Source organism: Hyla sarda, chromosome 2 (genome assembly GCF_029499605.1).
Source record: "Hyla sarda isolate aHylSar1 chromosome 2, aHylSar1.hap1, whole genome shotgun sequence".
NCBI lineage: Eukaryota > Metazoa > Chordata > Amphibia > Anura > Hylidae > Hyla > Hyla sarda.
Window position 1 is genome coordinate 38862693 of NC_079190.1, and position 22336 is coordinate 38885028.

The 22336-nt window shown below is 45.4% G+C and overlaps 1 protein-coding gene across 6 annotated transcripts in view; it reads right to left on the minus strand.

The window, feature by feature from the left end:
- Positions 1 to 22336, minus strand: part of MMP20 (matrix metallopeptidase 20) — a 109161-nt gene that overhangs the window by 66740 nt on the left and 20085 nt on the right. Inside the window, exons 1-2 of one of the 6 annotated variants that reach the window (XM_056561561.1) lie at positions 6814 to 7709; positions 3859 to 3935 (exon numbers count right to left, since the gene is read on the minus strand). The exons of 4 other annotated variants lie outside the window; for them this stretch is intronic. In XM_056561561.1, the coding sequence (XP_056417536.1) occupies positions 3859 to 3935; positions 6814 to 6859 (123 nt within the window). In that variant the 5' untranslated portion in view covers positions 6860 to 7709. Of the gene's footprint in view, positions 1 to 3858; positions 3936 to 6813; positions 7710 to 22336 lie in introns of those variants that run through there. One more of the 6 variants, XM_056561558.1, reaches the window with a different exon arrangement.

The window sequence follows — 22336 nt, forward strand, 5'->3', positions numbered from 1 at the left end:
GCAGCTCAAACTGCCAGCGAGAAACTACTGTGAACCCCCGCCCGTGTGACTGTACCCTAAAAACACTACACTAACACAAAATAAAATAAAAAGTAAAAAACACTACATATACACATACCCCTACACAGCCCCCCTCCCCTCCCCAATAAAAATGAAAAACGTCTGGTACGCCACTGTTTCCAAAACGGAGCCTCCAGCTGTTGCAAAACAACTACTCCCAGTATTACCAGACAGCCACTGACTGTCCAGGCATGCTGGGAGTTTTACAACAGCTGGAGGCACCCTGTTTGGGAATCACTGGCGTAGAATTCCCCTATGTCCACCCCTATGCAAGTCCCTAATTTAGGCCTCAAATGCTAATGGCACTCTCACTTTGGAGCCCTGTCGTATTTCAAGGCATTATTTCAACAGTTTAGGGTCACATATGGGGTATTGCTGTTCTCGGGAAAAATTGTGCTACAAATTTTGGGGGCTATTTTCTGCTTTTACCCTTTAAAAATGTAACATTTTTGGGAAAACAAGCATTTTAGGTAAAACATATGTTTTTTTTTTTAACCTATGCAAAAGTCGTGAAACACCTGTAGGGTATAAAGGTTCACTTAACCCCTTGTTATGTTCCCTGAGGGGTCTAGTTTCCAAAATAGTATGCCATGTGTTTTTTTTTTTTTTTTTTTTTTGCTGTCCTGGCACCATAGGGGCTTCCTAAATGTTGCATGCCCCCAGAGCAAAATTTGCTTCCAAAAAGCCAAATGTGACTACTCCTCTTCTGAGAATTGTAGTGCGCCAGCAGAGCACTTTTCACCCACATATGGGGCATTTTTTGATTCGGGAGATATTGGGCTTCAAATTTTGAGGGGTATTTTCTGCCATTACCCTTTTTAAAAATTTTAAATTTTTGGGAAAACAAGCATTTTAGGTAAAAATTATTATTATTTTTTTTTTTACATTTGCAAAAATCATGAAACACCTGTGGGGTATTAAGGCTCACTTTATCCCATGTTACATTCCCCGAGTGGTCTAGTTTCCAAAATGGTATGCCATGTGTTTTTTTTTTGCTGTTCTGGCACCATAGGGGCTTCCTAAATGCAACATGCCCCCCAAAAACCATTTCAGAAAAACGTACTCTCCAAAATCCCCTTGTCGCTCCTTCACTGCTGAGCCCTCTACTGCGCCCGCCGAACAATTTACATAGACATATGACGTATGTGCTTACTTTCAAAAATTCAAAAATTGGGTCTACAAGAACATGTGAGTGTAAAAAATGAAGATTTTGAATTTTCTCCTTCACTTTGCTGCTATTCCTGTGAAACACCTAAAGGGTTAAAATGCTGACTGAATATCATTTTGAATACTTTGGGGGGGGGGGGGGGGTAGTTTTTATAATGGAGTCATTTATGGGGTATTTCTAATATGAAGACCCTTCAAATCCACTTCAAAACTGAACTGGTCCCTGAAAAATATTGAGTTTGAAAATTTTGTGAAAAATTGGAAAATTGCTGCTGAACTTTGAAGCCCTCTGGTGTCTTCCAAAAGTAAAAACACGTCAATTTTATAATGCAGATGTCAGGATTCGGCAGGCTGGAGGTGGATCCTCTGTGTCAGAGAGGGATTGGCGTGGACCGTACCGGTGGACCGGTTCTAAGTTTCTACTGGTTTTCACCAGAGCCCGCCGCAAAGCGGGATGGTCTTGCTGCGGCGGTAGCAACCAGGTCGTGTCCACCGGTAACGGCTCTACCTCACTGACTAATGAGAGTGGCGTGGGACAGGAGGACTAGACAGAGGCGAGGTCAGGCGTAGCAGAAGGTCAGGGCAGGCGGCAAGGTTCGTAGTCAAGGGTAACAGCAGAAGGTCTGGTAACACTGGTAAGGGCATACACACAAAACGCTTTCACTAGGCACTGAGGCAACAAGATCCGGCAAGGACAGGAAGGGGAAGTGGGTTTTTATAAGCAAGGAGCAGGTAGGAGTTAATTAACACTGATTGGACCAGGCACCAATTAGTGGTGTACTGGCCCTTTAAATCTTAGAGAGCCGGTGCGCTCCCCCTAGAGAGCGGAGCCGCGCGCGCCAGGACGTGACAGCCGGGGAACGGGACAGGTGAGTAGATTGGGATGCGACCCGTGAGCGGGCGCATCCCGCTACGCGGATCACATCCCCGCCGGCAGTGACAGTGCAGCGCTCCCGGTCAGCGGGTCTGATCGGGGTGCTGCAGAGAGGAGAACGCCACGAGTGCTCCGGGTCCCAGTAACAGTACCCCCCCCCTTAGGTCTCCCCCTCTTTTTATCTGCTCGTCCCTTCATACGAGACAAGGCCAGTGGGAGCGACTCTTGAGCCTCCTTCCAGATAACGGAGAAGTCCTGGGTTATTTCATCTACGGCAGGAACTTCAGAAGAAGTGGGAATGGGGAGGGGGGGCAGAGGGTGAAGCTTGCCACGGGGCAGAGTGGTACAAGGAAGGAGGCTATGAGGAAGTAAGATCTCTGCTTGCTTTTTGCAGAAAATATCAGAAAAGTCCTGGTAAGCCTTGGGAGGGACCGGTAAGGGTGGAACCTCAGGAGTTAGACAAGTGGGAGCAGAGGTGAGGCATTGTTTGAGACAAGATGAACCCCAACTCTTGATCTCCCCGGTGGTCCAGTCAAGGGTGGGAGAATGACGTTGGAGCCATGGCAGACCGAGGAGGATTTCAGAGGTGCAGTTGAGTAGGACAAGAAATTCAATTTTCTCGTGATGCAGTCCAATGCTCATAAGCAGGGGTTCTGTGCAGTAGCGCACAGTGCAGTCCAATTTTTCTCCGTTGACAGAAGAAATGTAGAGCGGCTTGACGAGACGGGTTACTGGGATACTGAACCTATTAACGAAAGAGGCCAAAATAAAGTTTCCTGCAGAACCGGAGTCCAAGAAGACCACAGCAGAGAAGGAGGAGTTGGCATAAGGAGAAATCCGCACAGGTACAGTCAGACGTGGAGGGGCAGAATTTATGCCAAGAGACGCCACTCCCACGTGAACAGGGTGCGTGCGTGAGTTTCCCAGACGCGGAGGACAAATAGGGCAGTCCACTAGGAAAAGTTCGGTACTAGCGCAGTACAGGCACAAATTTTCATCTCTGCGACGAGACCTCTCTTCTTGGGTCAGGCGAGACCGATCCACTTGCATAGCCTCCTCGGCGGGAGGCACAGGGGTAGATTGCAGAGGATTCTGGGAGAGAGGTACCCAGAGATCAAGGTCCTTTTCCTGGCGGAGCTCCTGGCGACTTTCAGAAAAACGCATATCAATGCGGGTGGCCAACTGGATTAGTTCAGATAGGGTAGCAGGAATTTTTTTGATGTGACTGGATAAGCCTTTCTTGAAGGTCACGCAGAGGGCCTCATTGTTCCAGGATAGCTCAGAGGCGAGGGTACGAAACTGGATGGGGTATTTGCCGACGGAAGAACTCCCTTGGACGCAGGGGCGGATCCAGAGTCGAGTCTCGGGAGGGGCACTATTAGAGTATTTTGTGTTGGCGGACAGAAAATAAGATGTTGCTTACGGAACTTACAATATTATTAAATGTATCATACAGTCCTAACCTTGTTTAAGACTTTTTGGCCATGTTCACATGTCAGAATAATTATCAAATATACCAATTGCCACAGAATGGGAAAGTGCTAAAGAAGTTTTTACCATTTAAAACTACAGCTCCCAGTATGACCTAAGCAGTGGTGAGGGGATGCTGGGAGTTGTTGTTTCACCCATCATTACTGCAGAACTTACAAGTGACTCCAGCTCTGATGGGACACACACAGGAGGATACAGAATGATATTAGTGATTACAGGTGACGTCTTCTCTATAGTCTTTCCATATCTAATTCAGATGTACTTACCACGGGACTTGTTCCAGCTAAATGTTCACTCAGCAGAACTTGACGCCCAGATGGCTCCTCACTACGATTCTGATCCTCTATATGAAAACAATAATTATTATAAACCTGCCAGACACTGTATTCTTCGAATATAATACTGGCACATACCTTCTGAATATAATTCTGACACACTGTATCCCCTGAATAAACAACACACTGTACCGTCTGAATATAATACTATCATACACTGCACCCTCTGAATATAATACTACCACACACTGCACCCTCTGAATATAATACTATCACACACTGCACCCTCTGAATATAATACTATCATACACTGCACTCTCTGAATATAATACTACCACACACTGCACCCTCTGAATGTAATACTATCACACACTGCACCCTCTGGATATAATACTATCATACACTGCACCCTCTGAATATAATACTACCATACACTGCACTCTCTGAATATAATACTACCACACACTGCACTCTGAATATAATACTACCACACACTGCATTCTCTGAATATAATACTACCACACACTGCACTCTCTGAATATAATACTACCACACACTGCACCCTCTGAATATAATACTATCACACACTGCACCCTCTGAATATAATACTATCATACACTGCACTCTCTGAATATAATACTACCACACACTGCACCCTCTGAATATAATACTACCACACACTGCACCCTCTGAATATAATACTACCACACACTGCACCCTCTGAATATAATACTACCACACACTGCATTCTGAATATAATACTACCACACACTGCACTCTCTGAATATAATACTACCACACACTGCACTCTCTGAATATAATACTACCACACACTGTACCCTCTGAATATAATACTATCATACACTGCACCCTCTGAATATAATACTACCACACACTGCACCCTCTGAATATAATACTACCACACACTGTGCCCTCTGAATATAATACTACCAAACACTGGACTCTCTGAATATAATACTACAACACACACTGCACTCTCTGAATATAATACTACCACACACTGCACCCTCTGAATATAATACTATCACACACTGCACCCTCTGAATATAATACTATCATACACTGCACTCTCTGAATATAATACTACCACACACTGCACCCTCTGAATATAATACTACCACACATTGCATTCTGAATATAATACTACCACACACTGCACTCTCTGAATATAATACTACCACACACTGCACTCTCTGAATATAATACTACCACACACTGTACCCTCTGAATATAATACTATCATACACTGCACCCTCTGAATATAATACTACCACACACTGCACCCTCTGAATATAATACTACCACACACTGCACCCTCTGAATATAATACTACCACACACTGTGCCCTCTGAATATAATACTACCAAACACTGGACTCTCTGAATATAATACTACCAAACACTGGACTCTCTGAATATAATACTACAACACACACTGCACTCTCTGAATATAATACTACCACACACTGCACTCTCTGAATATAATACTACCACACACTGCACTCTCTGAATATAATACTACCACACACTGCACTCTCTGAATATAATACTATCACACTGCGTTCTCTGAATATAATACTACCACACACTGCACTCTCTGAATATGATACTATCATACACTGCACTGTCTGAATATAATACTATCATACACTGCACTCTCTGAATATAATACTATCATACACTGCACTCTCTGAATATAATACTACCACACACTGCACTCTCTGAATATAATACTACCACACACTGCACTCTCTGAATATAATAGTACCACACACTGCACTCTCTGAATATAACTTGCTGTGCAGTGCACCCTCTGAATAAAATACACAAATGTATTGTTGCCGATAAAATAAATGTACCAACCCAGAAATTCCTCATAATCTACAATATACTTCTGAAATGCAGAACATTCTGTGCCCTCACATATAGTAAAAATGCCCCATCTTGTGCCGCTACATATAATAATTATGACCCGTCCTGTTTCCCCCACATAATAATGCCCTGTGCCCCTAACATATATTGCCCCCTGTGCTGTGCCCTTCACATATAATGCCCCGTTCTTTGCCCCTCACATATAATGCCCTGATCATGTGCCCCTCATATATAATGCCCCCATCATGCACCCCTGACATATAATGCCCCATCATGCACCCCTCACATATAATGCCCCCATCATGCACCCCTCACATATAATGCCCCCATCATGCACCCCTCACATATAATGCCCCGTGCTGTGCCCTTCACATATAATGCCCCCGTTCTTTGCCCCTCACATATAATGCCCCCACCATGCGCCCCTCACATATAATGCCCCCTGTCCTGTCCCCTCAGGGGGCATTATATGTGAGGGGCACAGCACAGGGGGCATTATATGTTTGGGGCACATGACAGGAGCATTATATGTGAGGGGCACAGCACAGGGGGCATTATATGTGAGGGGCGCATGATGGCGCATTATATATGAGGGGCACAGGATGGGGGCATTATATATGAGGGGCACATGATGGGGGCATTATATGTGAGGGGCACAGCACAGGGGGCATTATATGTGTGGGGCACAGCACAGGTTGAATTATATCATATAATGCCCCCTGTGCTGTGCCCCATATATATAATGCCCCCTGTGCTGTGCCCCTCACATATAATACCCCATGTGCTTTGCCCCCCCCCCCCCACATATAATTTATATGTGTGGTAACAGCACAGGGGGCATTATATGTGAGGTGCACAGCACAGGGGGCCCCCCTGTCATGTGCTCTTCACATATAGTGCCCCCAGTGCTTTGCCTTGCAGCCCCTCACATTAAAAATTCCCCTAAGTTTTTTAATCCCCCCCCCCCTCCTCCTGTACTATATAGTGCCCTTAACAGTGGCACATATTCTGTCCCCCAAATCCCCTGGGCCCTGAGCATACTTTTAGTACTTACTGTATGTGCTGCCAGTGGGGACGGGATTTCCGGGCGCCGGCGCCATGATGTGACGTCATCGTGCCGACCTGCAGTGGATCGCGACCCCGCAGCTCACACGTTGTGTACTCACAGCCAGTGGCGTTGCTAGGGTTTGTGTCACCCGTTGCGGTAGAAAATGGTGTCACCCCAACATGCTGGGAGTTGTAGTTTTGCAATAGCTGGAGGCACCCTGGTTGGGAAACACTGACATAGATAGATAGGGAATATATATAGACCAGGGGTTCTCACCTATTTTTAATGAGGGTCCGCTTATCCAGGTCTGCCATGCGGTAAAGGTCCAAGCTGTATGCTAATGCTTGGTGCACACCTAGCGGCCTCAGCGCCATGAAGGCAATAGCAAACTAACAACTGAAGTGTGGAGGATGTATAACCTGAATACTGCTGCACACTGTAACCACTGGATATAATACTGCCACACACTGTACCCCCTGAATATAATATTGCCACACACTGTACCCCCTGAATATATTACTGCCACACACTGTACCCCTGAATATAATACTGCCACACACTGTACCCCTGAATATAATACTGCCACACACTGTACCCCTGAATATAATATTGCCACACACTGGGCCCCTGAATATAATACTGCCACACACTGTACCCCCTGAATATAATACTGCCACACACTGTACCCCTGAATATAATACTGCCACACACTGTACCCCTGAATATAATACTGCCACACACTGTACCCCTGAATATAATACTATCACACACTGCACCCTCTGAATATAATACTATCATACACTGCACTCTCTGAATATAATACTACCACACACTGCACCCTCTGAATATGATACTATCATACACTGCACCCTCTGAATATAATACTACCACACACTGCAACCTCTGAATATAATACTATCACACACTGCACCCTCTGAATATAATACTATCACACACTGCACCCTCTGAATATAATACTATCATACACTGCACCCTCTGAATGTAATACTACCACACACTGCACCCTCTGGATATAATACTATCATACACTGCACCCTCTGAATATAATACTATCATACACTGCACTCTCTGAATATAATACTACCACACTGTGCCCTCTGAATATAATACTACCACACTGTGCCCTCTAAATTGAATACTACCAAACACTGCACTCTCTGAATATAATAATACTACCACACACTGTACCCTCTGAATATAATACTATCATACACTGCACCCTCTGAATATAATACTACCACACACTGCACCCTCTGAATATAATATAAAAAAAAACTAGACACAATGGCTCATAGTCTATGAGATAATGGCATTAGAAGCCTGTGTAAGAGCCCCACTGTTTCATAAATCAAATCCTAAAGTCCTGGGGTACCAATTTAAAATATAACTTTTAATAATACTTGATAAAATGTATAGACACAAGTAATAAATCATAAACACGTCTAAAGTGCATAGATCACCATGATAGATAAAGTTTATCTATTATGGTGATCTATGAACTTTAGAGGTGTTTATGATTTATTACTTGTGTCTATACATTTTATCAAGTATTATTAAAAGTTATATTTTAAATTGGTACCCCAGGACTTTAGGATTTAATCTCTGAATATAATACTACCACACACTGTGCCCTCTGAATATAATACTACCAAACACTGCACTCTCTGAATATAATACTACCACACACTGCACTCTCTGAATATAATACTACCACACACTGCACTCTCTGAATATAATACTACCACACACTGCACTCTCTGAATATAATACTACCACACACTGCGTTCTCTGAATATAATACTACCACACACTGCACTCTCTGAATATAATACTACCACACACTGCACTCTCTGAATATAATACTACCACACACTGCACTCTCTGAATATAATACTACCACACACTGCACTCTCTGAATATAACTTGCTGTGCAGTGCACCCTCTGAATAAAATACCCAAATGTATTGTTGCCGATAAAATAAATGTACCAACCCAGAAATTCCTCATAATCTACAATATACTTCTGAAATGCAGAACATTCTGTGCCCTCACATATAGTAATAATGCCCCATCTTGTGCCCCTACATATAATAATTATGACCCGTCCTGTTTCCCCCACATAATAATGCCCTGTGCCCCTAACTTATATTGCACCCTGTGCTGTGCCCTTCACATATAATGCCCCGTTCTTTGCCCCTCACATATAATGCCCCGATCATGTGCCCCTCATATATAATGCCCCCATCATGCACCCCTCACATATAATGCCCCCATCATGCGCCCCTCACATATAATGCCCCGTGCTGTGCCCTTCACATATAATGCCCCCGTTCTTTGCCCCTCACATATAATGCCCCCATCATGCACCCCTCACATATAATGCCCCCATCATGCGCCCCTCACAGATAATGCCCCGTGCTGTGCCCTTCACATATAATGCCCTGTTCTTTGCCCCTCACATATAATGCCCCCATCATGCGCCCCTCACATATAATGCCCCCTATCCTGTCCCCTCAGGGAGCATTATATGTGAGGGGCACAGCACAGGGGGCATTATATGTTTGGGGCACATGACAGGAGCATTATATGTGAGGGGCACAGCACAGGGGGCATTATATGTGAGGGGCGCATGATGGCGCATTATATATGAGGGGCACAGGATGGGGGCATTATATATGAGGGGCGCATGATGGGGGCAATATATGTGAGGGGCACAGCACAGGGGGCATTATATGTGTGGGGCACAGCACAGGTTGAATTATATCATATAATGCCCCCTGTGCTGTGCCCCATACATATAATGCCCCCTGTGCTGTGCCCCTCACATATAATACCCCATGTGCTTTGCCCCCCCCCCCACATATAATTTATATGTGTGGTAACAGCACAGGGGGCATTATATGTGAGGTGCACAGCACAGGGGGCCCCCCTGTCATGTGCTCTTCACATATAGTGCCCCCAGTGCTTTGCCTTGCAGCCCCTCACATTAAAAATTCCCCTAAGTTTTTAAATCCCCCCCCCCCTCCTCCTGTACTATATAGTGCCCTTAACAGTGGCACATATTCTGTCCCCCAAATCCCCTGGGCCCTGAGCATACTCTTAGTACTTACTGTATGTGCTGGCAGTGGGGACGAGATTTCCGGGCGCCGGCGCCATGATGTGACGTCATTGCGTCGACCTGCAGTGGATCGCGACCCCGCAGCTCACACGTTGTGTACTCACAGCCAGTGGCGTTGCTAGGGTTTGTGTTACCCGTTGCGGTAGAAAATGGTGTCACCCCAACATGCTGGGAGTTGTAGTTTTGCAATAGCTGGAGGCACCCTGGTTGGGAAACACTGACATAGATAGATAGGGAATATATATAGACCAGGGGTTCTCATCTATTTTTAGTGAGGGTCCGCTTATCCAGGTCTGCCATGCGGTAAAGGTCCAAGCTGTATGCTAATGCTTGGTGCACACCTAGCGGCCTCAGTGCCATGAAGGCAATAGCAAACTAACAACTGAAGTGTGGAGGATGTATAACCTGAATACTGCTGTACACTGTAACCACTGGATATAATACTGCCACACACTGTACCCACTGAATATAATACTGCCACACACTGTACCCGCTGAATATAATACTGCCACACACTGTACCCCCTGAATATAATATTGCCACACACTGTACCCCCTGAATATATTACTGCCACACACTGGGCCCCTGAATATAATACAGCCACACACTGTGCCTCTGGTATATTACTGCCACACACTGTACCCACTGAATATAATACTGCCACACACTGTACCCCCTGAATATAATATTGCCACACACTGTACCCCCTGAATATATTTCTGCCACAAACTGGGCCCCTGAATATAATACTGCCACACACTGTACCCCTGAATATAATACTGCCACACACTGTACCCCTGAATATAATACTGCCACACACTGTACCCCTGAATATAATATTGCCACACACTGGGCCCCTGAATATAATACTGCCACACACTGTACCCCCTGAATATAATACTGCCACACACTGTACCCCTGAATATAATACTGCCACACACTGTACCCCTGAATATAATACTGCCACACACTGGGCCCCTGAATATAATGATGCCACACACTGTGCTCTCTGAATATATTACTGCCACACTCTGGGCCCCTGAATATAATACTGCCACACACTGTGCCTCTGGTATATTACTGCCACACACTGTACCCCTGAATATAATACTGCCACACACTGGGCCCCTGGTATATTACTGCTACCCACTGTGCCCCTTAAAATAATACTGCCATTCACTGTGCCCCTGAAAATAATTCTGCCACACACTGGGCCCCTGTTATATTACTGCCACACACTATTCCCCTGCAACGCTGACTAATTGTACCTCTGTGTCTCTTAAAACAATAAAATGAAGCCACTGTGCCTGTAGAATGAATGACGCCACTGTGACCCCAGAATTAATGATGCCAGTGACCCCAGAATTAATGATGCCACTGTGACCACAGAATTAATGCCACTGTGACCACAGAATTGATGATGCCACTGTACCCACAGAATTAATGATGCCACTGTACCCACAGAATTAATGATGCCACTGTGACCACAGAATTGATGATGCCACTGTGACCACAGAATTGATGATGCCACTGTGACCACAGAATTAATGATGCCACTGTACCCACAGAATTAATGATGCCACTGTGACCACAGAATTGATGATTCCACTGTGACCACAGAATTAATGATGCCACTGTACCCACAGAATTAATGATGCCACTGTACCCACAGAATTAATGATGCCACTGTGACCACAGAATTAATGATGCCACTGTACCCACAGAATTAATGATGCCACTGTGTACCACAGACATAATGACACAACTGTATCCCCAGAATTAATGATGCCACTGTGCCCCACAGAATTTATGATGCCACTGTGACCACATAATTAAGGATTCCACTGTGCCCACAGAATTAATGATGCCTCTGTGACCACAGAATTAATTATGCCACTGGGACCACAGAATAAGTGATGCCCCTGTGACCACTGAATAAGTGATGCCACTGTACCCACAGAATTAATGACACAACTGTATCCCCAGAATTAATGATGCCACTGTGCCTACAGAATTTATGATGCCATTGTGCCCACAGAAGTATTGATGCTACTGTTCCTCCAGAAGTAATGATGCCCCTGTGACCACAGAATTAATTATGCCACAGTACCCACAGAAATTATGATGCCACTGTGCCTCCAGAAGTAATGATGCCACTGTGCCTACAGAATTAAGGATGCCACTGTGACCACAGAATTTATGATGCCACTGTGCCCACATAATTAAGGATGCCACTATATCCACAGAATTAAGGCTGCCACTGTGTTCCACAAAATTTATGATGCCACTGTACCCACAGAATTAAGGATGCCACTGTGTTTAACAAAATTAATGATGCCACTGTACCCACAGAATTAATGATGCCACTGTGTTCCACAAAATTAAGGATGCCACTGTACCCACAGAATTAATGATGCCACTGTGTTCCACAGAATTAAGGATGCCACTGTACCCACAGAATTAATGATGCCACTGTGTTCCACAAAATTAAGGATGCCACTGTACCCACAGAATTAATGATGCCACTGTGTTCCACAGAATTAAGGATGCCACTGTACCCACAGAATTAATGATGCCACTGTGTTCCACAAAATTAAGGATGCCACTGTGTTCCACAAAATTAATGATGCCACTGTACCCACAGAATTAATGATGCCACTGTGCCGCAGAATTAATGCCACTGTGCCCCCATATGAACTTTGCCACTGTAACTCTCCATCTGTTGTAAAACTACAACTCCCATCATGCACAGACAAAAGGTCATGATGTTAGCTGTAGTTCTACAATAACTGGAGAGTCACAGATGGGGGAACACAAACTTTTACCTGAGAGCTTTGGCTCACCCTCCCAGGTCCTGCACTGCTCCGCTGCTCTGGCCTCTTCTAGTCAGGCCTGGCCAGAGCAGATGATGCAGGCAGCTAATCGTGCTACCTGCATCATAGGAGAAGCGCCGGGCAGGGACACATCGCTCCTTTGCTCCGGGCCGCGGCTATTCATTTGTATTGGCGTCTCAAAGACACAGCTACAAATGAATAAGGGGAGATCCAGCGGATGGTCCGAATGACTGGTGGACGCAGTCCGGATCTGGACCGTGGTCTGCCAGTTCAGTACCCCTGATATAGGACATAGATCAATGTTTCCTAACCAGGGGGACTCCAGTTGTTGCAAAACTACAAAACTTAGTATGCTGGGAATTGTAGTTTTGAACAGCTGGAGACACCTTGTTAAGGAAACACTGATCTATGTCCTATCTCAGTGTTTCCAAACCAGAGTGCCTCCAGCTGTTACAAAACTACAACTCCCAGCATGCATGGACAGCATTGTAGCTTTGCTTTGGAGACACCTTGGTTGGGAAACACTTATTTATGTCAGTGTTTCCCAACCCTCCAGCTGTTGCAAAACTACAACTCCCAGCATGCTAGGAGTTGTAGTTTTGCAACAGCTGGGGGCACCCCTGGTGAGAAAGGGGTGGGGGGGGGGGGGGGGGTGAGCAGGGATTGTGCTGGGAAGGGGGGAGGGATGATGCTGGAAAAGGGTGGGCATGGATGGTGGGGGGTAGTTTATCTTACCTGCCTTAGAACACTGCTGGGCTCCTGTATCCTCCAGGCACTTCCTGCTTGCTGGGGTCATGTGATGTTTTGGTGTCACATGACCCAAGCAGAGCAGTAGAAAGCTGCCAATCAGGGGGAAGAGAAGCCGAGTAAGTGCTCGATAACTCCACAGACTCGTTGTGTGCACGCTCCCTCTGCACTGCAGACTGAGTATACAAAAATAGCTTGTGACAGGGATGAACGCTGGGACAGGGTGTCACCCCCCTAACAACGCCACTGCTCACAGCGTGTGACAGCCAAGGTTAGTGAATGGTGGAGCGGAAGCTTACAGCTTTGGCTCCACCATTCTAGGGGGCAGCAATCTCGGGGGGGCAATTGCCTCGTTGCCCCCCTCAAAGCCCCCCCCCCCCCCGGATCCGCCACTGCTTGGAAGAGGTTCAGCAAAGCAGTCTCGGCTGAGGAGGCCCGGGCTGGCTCCTCATAGACACTACGAACTTCAGCAAAGAAGGACTGGATTGTAGCAGTGGCAGGATCGTTGCGGTCCCATAGCGGTGTGGCCCATGCCAAGGCCTTTCCAGACAGGAGACTGACCACGAAAGCCACCTTAGACCGTTCAGTGGGGAATTGGTCCGACATCATCTCCAAGTGCAAAGAACACTGGGACAGGAACCCACGGCACAATTTAGAGTTCCCATCGAACTTGTCAGGTAGGGACAAGCGGAGTCTGGAAGTGGCAACTTGCTGCGGAGGAGAAGCAGGAGCAGGCGGCGGAGATGGTTGCTGCTGTAGAGGCAGAAGCTGCTGTAGCATGGCTGTCAACTGCGACAGCTGTTGTCCTTGTTGGGCGACCACGGTGGCGAGGTCAGCGAGACTTGGCAGTGGCACCTCAGCGGGATCCATGGCCGGATCTACTGTCAGGATTCGGCAGGCTGGAGGTGGATCCTCTGTGTCAGAGAGGAATTTGCGTGGACCGTACCGGTGGACCGGTTCTAATTTGCTACTGGTTTTCACCTAGTGTTGCTCGCGAATATTCGCAACTCGAATATTATTCGCGAATATCGCATATTCGCGAATTCGCGAATTTCGCGCTATATATTCGTAATTACGAATATTCGTTTTTTCTTTTTTTTTTTCTTCACAGTACACATCACAGTGATCACCCCTCTCTGCTTCCAGCTTGTGTGGTGTAAAGAAGGCTCTAATACTACTGTGTGAGACTGGCGTGCGAAAATTCGAATATGCCGAAAATTAGTATATGCTAATTTTCGCATATGCGCATTTTCACATATGTTAATTTCGCATGCGCGTATTTTCGCGTACGCGAAAATAAAACTAGAATATAACGAATATGCGAATATTCGCGAATATATGACGAATATTCCTCCATATATTCGCGAATATTCGCGAATTCGAATATGGCCTATGCCGCTCAACACTATTTTCACCAGAGCCCGCCGCAAAGCGGGATGGTCTTGCTGCGGCGGTAGCAACCAGGTCGTGTCCACCGGTAACGGCTCTACCTCACTGACTGCTGAGAGTGGCGTGGGACAGGAGGACTAGACAGAGGCGAGGTCAGGCGAAGCAGAAGGTCAGGGCAGGCGGCAAGGTTCGTAGTCAAGGGTAACGGCAGAAGGTCTGGTAACACTGGTAAGGGCATACACAAAAACGCTTTCACTAGGCACTGAGGCAACAAGATCCGGCAAGGACAGGAAGGGGAAGTGGGTTTTTGTAAGCAAGGAGCAGGTAGGAGTTAATTAACACTGATTGGACGAGGCACCAATTAGCGGTGCACTGGCCCTTTAAATCTTAGAGAACCGGCGCGCGCGCACCCTAGAGAGCGGAGCCACGTGCACCAGGATGTGACAGCGGGAACGGGACAGGTGAGTAGATTGGGATGCGACCCGCGAGCGGGCGCGTCCCGCTACGCGGATCGCATCCCCGCCGGCAGTGACAGTGCAGCGCTCCCGGTCAACGGGTCTGACCGGGGCGCTGCAGAGAGGAGAACGCCGCGAGCGCTCCTGGGAGGAGCAGAGACCCGGAGCGCACGGCGTAACAGCAGACATAAAGTAGACATATTGTATATGTGAATCAAAAAAAATGTATTCGTAATATTAGTTAGTAAAATGCAAAATTTTCAAATTTTTCATCAAATTTACTGATTTTTCACCAAGAAAGGATGCAAGTTACCACAAAAATTTACTACTATGTTAAAGTAGAATATGTCACGAAAAAACAATCTCGGAATCAGAGTGATAACAAAGCATTCCAGAGTTATTAATGTTTAAAGTGACAGTGGTCAGATGTGCAAAAAACACTCTGGTCCTTAAGGCCAAAATGGCCTTGGTCCTTAACCTCTTAAGGACCCAGGACGTATGGGTACGTCCTGGGTCCCGGTCCTGCGATATAACGCTGGGTCACACGGTGACCCCGCATTATATCGCGGCGGGCCCGGCGTCATAATGAAGCCGGGACCCGCCTCTAATAGCTATTAACCCTTTAGCCGTGCGCTCAAAGCTGTGCCGCGCGGCTAAAAACGAAAGTGAAAGTTGCCGGTTAGCTCAGGGAGCTGTTCGGGATCGCCGCGGTATAATCGCAGCATCCCGAACAGCTGTACTACAGGAGGAGGTCTTCTTACCTTCCTTCCTGCAGTCCGATCGCCGATTGAATGCTTCAAGCCTGAGATCCAGGCTTGAGCATTCAATCGCCGAAAACACTGATTGATCCATTCCTATGGAGATGGATCAATCAGTGTAAAAGATGAGTTAATGCAATGTTATAGCCCCCCCTATAGGAGCTATAATATTGCATAAGAAAAGTGTAAAAAAATCATTAACCCTTTCAATGATCCCTTCCCCTAATAAAAGTTTGAATCACCCAGCATTTCCAAGAATAAAAAAAAACAGTGTAAATAAAAACAAAAATAAACATATGTGGTTTCGCCGCGTGCGGAAATGTCCGAATTATAAAAACATACCGCTTTTTAAACCGCATGTTCAATGGTGTACGCGCAAAAAAATTCCAAAATAGCGCATTTTTTATCACTTTTATACCACAAAAAAGGGAATAAAAAGTGATCAAAAAGTCTGATCAGAACAAAAATGGTACCGACAAAAACTTCAGATCACGGCGCAAATAATGAGCCCTCATAGCACCCTGAACACAGAAAAATAAAAAAGTTATAGGGGTCAGAATATGACAATTTTAAATGTATACATTTTCCGGCATGTATTCATGATTTTCTTCTGAAGTGATACAAGATCAAACCTATGCAAGTAGGGTATCATTTTAACCGTATGGACGTACAGAATAAAGATAAGGTATCATTTTTGCCGAAAAATGTACTGCGTAAAAACGGAAGCCCCCAAAACTTACAAAATAGTGTTTTTTCATTAATTTTGTCGCACATTGATTTTTTTTAGTTTAAGAGATAATAACGGGATTTTATTAGGGTAGATCACAGATAACGCGTTTCGAGGGGTGGGACCCCCTCTTCGTCAGATCCAATGATGTGGCAGATGTGGGATGCCACTGATTTATGCAAAAAAAAGCCCGCAAAATTTAACAGCAATTTCCGGGTACAGAATAAAATACATACATGCATCTGTGCAATACAGTTTGCACGGTGCTGAGGGTATCTCAAATCCAAAGCAAACAAATTTAAAACAAATTACATTTAACACGAATAGTATTTAGGTTGCAGATCAAATGAGGTGTTACTACTATTAGCCTGGCCTTCCGTTCGGGGAGCGGAGCAATTAAAAAGAATTCAAAGCGCCGCTCTCTGTGTTATGGCGGCATTTCAAAGATAGAGGTACAGCAGGATCGCGGTCCTCATGTATGGGATACCCCTCTACTGGGTGTCCGGGAGAAAACGTCCTAAATTACAATGAAGTTGATAGTGGAAGCGCATCTCCTCTGTTTGGATGAAATTGATATATACAGACATCGGCATTACAGTAGAGCATATTTTATGCAATAGTGTTGTGGTATATTGTGATGCCATTGATCCGGTTACAGGAGACAACAGATGTTAACATCACAATGTTAAATCTAGACCGAAAATATGGCTGAATATTATGACATCCCAGAAATATGATTCTAGTTCCTGCACCAATTCCCTAACAACAGCATCTATCACTGAAAAAGTAAAACATGGATGGCATATGATAACACTATATCACCCCATGTACAATTAAATCCCAGCTATGGTTCCTGTTTGTTCCTGTTGTCTCCTGTAACCGGATCATTGGCATCACAATATACCACAACACTATTGCATTAAATATGCTCTACTGTAATGCCGATGTCTGTTTATATCAATTTCATCCAAACAGAGGAGATGCGCTTCCACTATCAACTTCATTGTAATTTAGGATGTTTTCTCCCGGACACCCAGAAGAGGGGTATCCCATACATGAGAGGACCGCGATCCTGCTGTACCTCTATCTTTGAAATGCCGCCGTAACACGGAGAGTGGCGCTTTGAATTTTTTTAATTGCTCTGCTCCCCGAACGGAAGGCCAGGCTAATAGTAGTAACACCTCATTTGATCTGCAACCTAAATACTATTCGTGTTAACCCCTACAGGACCCATGACATAACGGTACGTCCCGACACCCTGGGTCTTAACCCCTTAAGGACTGAGCCCTTTTTCACCTTATGGACAGCCCTTTTTTGCAATTCTGACCACTGTCACATTAAACATGAATAACTCTGGGATGCTTTTAGTCATCGATCTGATTCAGAGATTGTTTTTTCGTGACAAATTCTACTTTAACATAGTGCTCTAATTTAGGTGTAACTTGCATCCTTTCTTGGTGAAAAATCCCAAAATGTTATGAAAAAAATGAAAATTTTGCATTTTTCTAACTTTGAAGCTCTCTGCTTGTAAGGAAAATGGATATTCAAAATATATATTTTTTTGGATCACATATGCAATATGTCTACTTTATGTTTGCATCATAAAATTTATGTGTTTTTACTTTTGGAAGACACCAGAGGGCTTCAAAGTTCAGCAGCAATTTTCAAATTTTTCACAAAATTTTCAAACTCGATTTTTTTCAGGGACCAGTTCAGTTTTGAAGTGGATTTGAAGGGTCTTCATATTAGAAATACCCCATAAATGACCCCATTATAAAAACTGCACCCCCAAAGTATTCAAAATGACATTCATTCAGCGTTTTAACCCTTTAGGTGTTTCAAAGGAATAGCAGCAAAGTGAAGGAGAAAATTCAAAATCTTCATTTTTTACACTCGCATGTTCTTGTAGACCCAATTTTTGAATTTTTTCAAGGGGTAAAAGGAGAAAATGTATACTTATATTTGTAGCCCAATTTCTCTCGAGTAAGCACATACCTCATATGTCTATGTTAATTGTTCGGCGGGCGCAGTAGAGGGCTCAGAAGGGAAAGAGCGACAAGGGGATTTTGGAGAGAACATTTTTCTGAAACGGTTTTGAGGGGGGGTGTCAAAACAGCAAAAAAAAAACACATGACATACCATTTTGGACACTAGACTCCTTGGGGAACGTAACAAGGGGTAAAGTGAACCTTAATACCCCACAGGGGTTTCACGACTTTTGCATATGTAAAAAAATATATATATATATTTTTTACCTAAAATGCTTGGTTTCTCAAAAATTTTACATTTTTACAAAGGGTTAAAGCAGAAAATACCCCCCAAAATTTGAAGCCCAATTTCTCCCGATTCAGAAAACACCCATATGGATGTTTAAAAGTGCTCTGCTGGCGCACTACAGGTCTCAGAAGAGAAGGAGTCACATTTGGCTTTTTGGAAGCAAATTTTGCTCTGGGGGCATGCCGCATTTAGGAAGCCCCTATGGTGCCAGGACAGAAAAAAAAACACATGGCATACCATTTTGGAAACTAGACCCCTTGGGGAACGTAACAAGGGGTAAAGTGAACCTTAATACCCCACAGGGGTTTCACGACTTTTGCATATGTAAAAAAATATATATATTTTTTACCTAAAATGCTTGGTTTCTCAAAAATTTTACATTTTTACAAAGGGTTAAAGCAGAAAATATCCCCCAAAATTTGAAGCCCAATTTCTCCTGATTCAGAAAACACCCCAGTTGCGGTTGAAAAGTGCTCTGCTGGCGCACTACAGGTCTCAGAAGAGAAGGAGTTAGAAATTTTGCTCTGGGTGCATGCCGCATATAGGAAGCCCCTATGGTGCCAGGACAGCAAAAAAAAAAAAAAAAAACCACATGGCATACCATTTTGGAAACTAGACCCCTCGGGTAATGTAACAGTGTTACAGTGAGTACTTACACCTCACAGGTTTTTTGAACAGTGGGCCATAAAAGTGAAACATTTGATTTTTTTAACTATATTGATAGTGTTACCCCAAATGTTTCATTTTCACATTGGGTAATAGGGCAAGAGCCCCCCAAAATTTGAAGAACAATTTTGTCTGAGAAAAAAAATACCCCATATGTGGATGTAAATTGCTCTGTGGACGCACTACAATGCTCAGAATAGAAGGAGTGAAAATTTTGTTGAAATTGAAGTCGGGGGTCATGTGCATTTATAAAGCCCCCAACAGAAAAAAAGAAACCACATGTGACACCATTTTAGAAACAACAAGGCTCAGAAGTCATAGAGGTCACTTTGTATTTGTGACCCAGGGCATATCAGTAGCTGACGGTTACATACATTCTGAGGAAAATACTAAAATGAAACACCCACATGTGACACCATTACAGAAAGTACCCACCCTGAGGAATGGGTATAGGGGTAAAGAGGACATTTTTAATGCACAGGTGTTTCCTAAATTTATTTTCCAGGAATGAATGAAGGGTAGCTTTTGAAAATTGCAATTTTCAACCTATGCTCTGCTTCATTTTTCTGGAAACAACTAACATGTGACTCCGAATTGTCGCCTGGAAATACGACAGAGCTCAGCGAGAACTCTTCACATTTGAGGCGGATGTTTGTTACGGACCTAACAGTTACATACATTCAGAGGAAAATACAAGAAAGGAACACCCACATGTGAGAATACTACAAACAGTTCACCCCCTAGGGAAGGTGTATAGGGTGAAGTGGAGATTTGGAACAGACGTGTGTTCCCTTCATTTATTTTCCAGGAATGGATGAAGTGTACTATGGGGGGAAGAAAATTGCAATTTTAGAACTGATATGCCAATTATTTTCCCAGAATGATGACCCAGAGTACAGAAAAAAGTAAAAAGGATGCCCGCCCCAAACCCTATACTCTGAATCATCATTCTGGGAAGGGGATGTGTGGGGCCGTCCCTATTCTGTTACCTCAAATGCGCAACCCGCTCAGGTGGGGAGAGAGCGTTGCACATTTGAGGCAACTGAAAACCTCCAATACTGTTGACTCTGTGTCCCAGGACCCATTTTTTAGGGGGAAGAAATAAAAAAGATAAGATAGCATGGATGGTGATTGGTGGTGTATACTACACCACCAGTCACCATCTATATCCGGGTCACAGGGTCACACATGACCCTGATGACCCGGAACCGCTGCAGAACGCCGGTAAGTAGTTACCGGCGTCCTGCAGCGATCGCCGGTATAGGAGGTCCTCCGGACCTCCTCCGACACACTGCCGGGATGTCTGCTGATTGAAATCAGTAGACATCCGGCTCCGATCCCCGCCCGGCGAGCGGCGGGGAACAGAATCGCAGCACATCGCTCATCTGAATTCATGAGCAATGTGCTGCGATCGCTGACATGGGGGGTCCTGATGACCCCCCTGGGCGATATGCCGAGATGCCTGCTGAACGATTTCAGCAGGCATCCGGCTCCGGTTCCCAACCGGCTAGCGGTGGGGACCGGCTAGCAGTGAATACGCCCTGCGTCCTTAAGGACTCGGAATGCAGGGCGTATCCATACGCCCTGCGTCCTGAAGAGGTTAAGGACCAGGGACGTACATTTACGTCATGGGCAGTTCTGGTCCCCGCCGTGCGCCGGGCGGGGATCGGAGCGAGATGCCTGCAGAAATCATTCAGCAAGCATCCCGTGCAAATGTCCAGGGGGGGGTCATCAGACCCTACCATGTCGGCGATCACGGCAAATCGCAAGTGAATTCACACTTGCGATTTGCGCGATTCCGGGTCATTACGGGTCTATAGTGACCCGGTGAACCGGAATGTAATGGGGATCGCGGGTGTCTAAGACACCCAGGATCCCCCTGAAGCTATAGGAGTGAGGTGGCAGGGTTGCCACACCTCCTATCCCTGCTATTGGTGGTCTAGACGCGACCACCAATAGCAGATTGGGGGGCGGGGGGGGTTTACTTTTGTTTTCCCCGTCCTGCCCTACCACAATAGGTGGGGCAGGACGGGGAAACGACGGGGACCGGCGCCGAAAATCCACTTACCGATCCGGGCGGGCGACGGAGGCTGCGGGCGACGGAGATCGGCGGGCGGCGATGACGTGCGGCTGGATCCGACGGAAGCCGGTGAGTTGCCTAGCAACATCTGGAGGGTACAGTTTGAGACCATTATACAGTGGTCTCTAACTGTAGCCCTCCAGATCTTGCAAAACTACAACTCCTAGCATGCCCAAACAACTGTTTGCTGTCAGGGCATGCTGGGAACTGTAGTTTTGCAATAGCTGGAGGACCACAGTTTGGAGATCACTTTGCAGTGTTCTCTAAAACTGTAGCCCTCCAGATGTTGCAAAACTGCAAATCCCAGCATGTCCAAACAGCAATCAGCTGTCTCGGCATGCTGGGAGTTGTAGTTGCGTACCTCTAGCTATTGCATAACTACATCTCCCAGCATGCCCTTCGGCGATCAGTACATGCTGGGAGTTGTAGTTTTGCAACAGCTGGAGGCACACTGGTT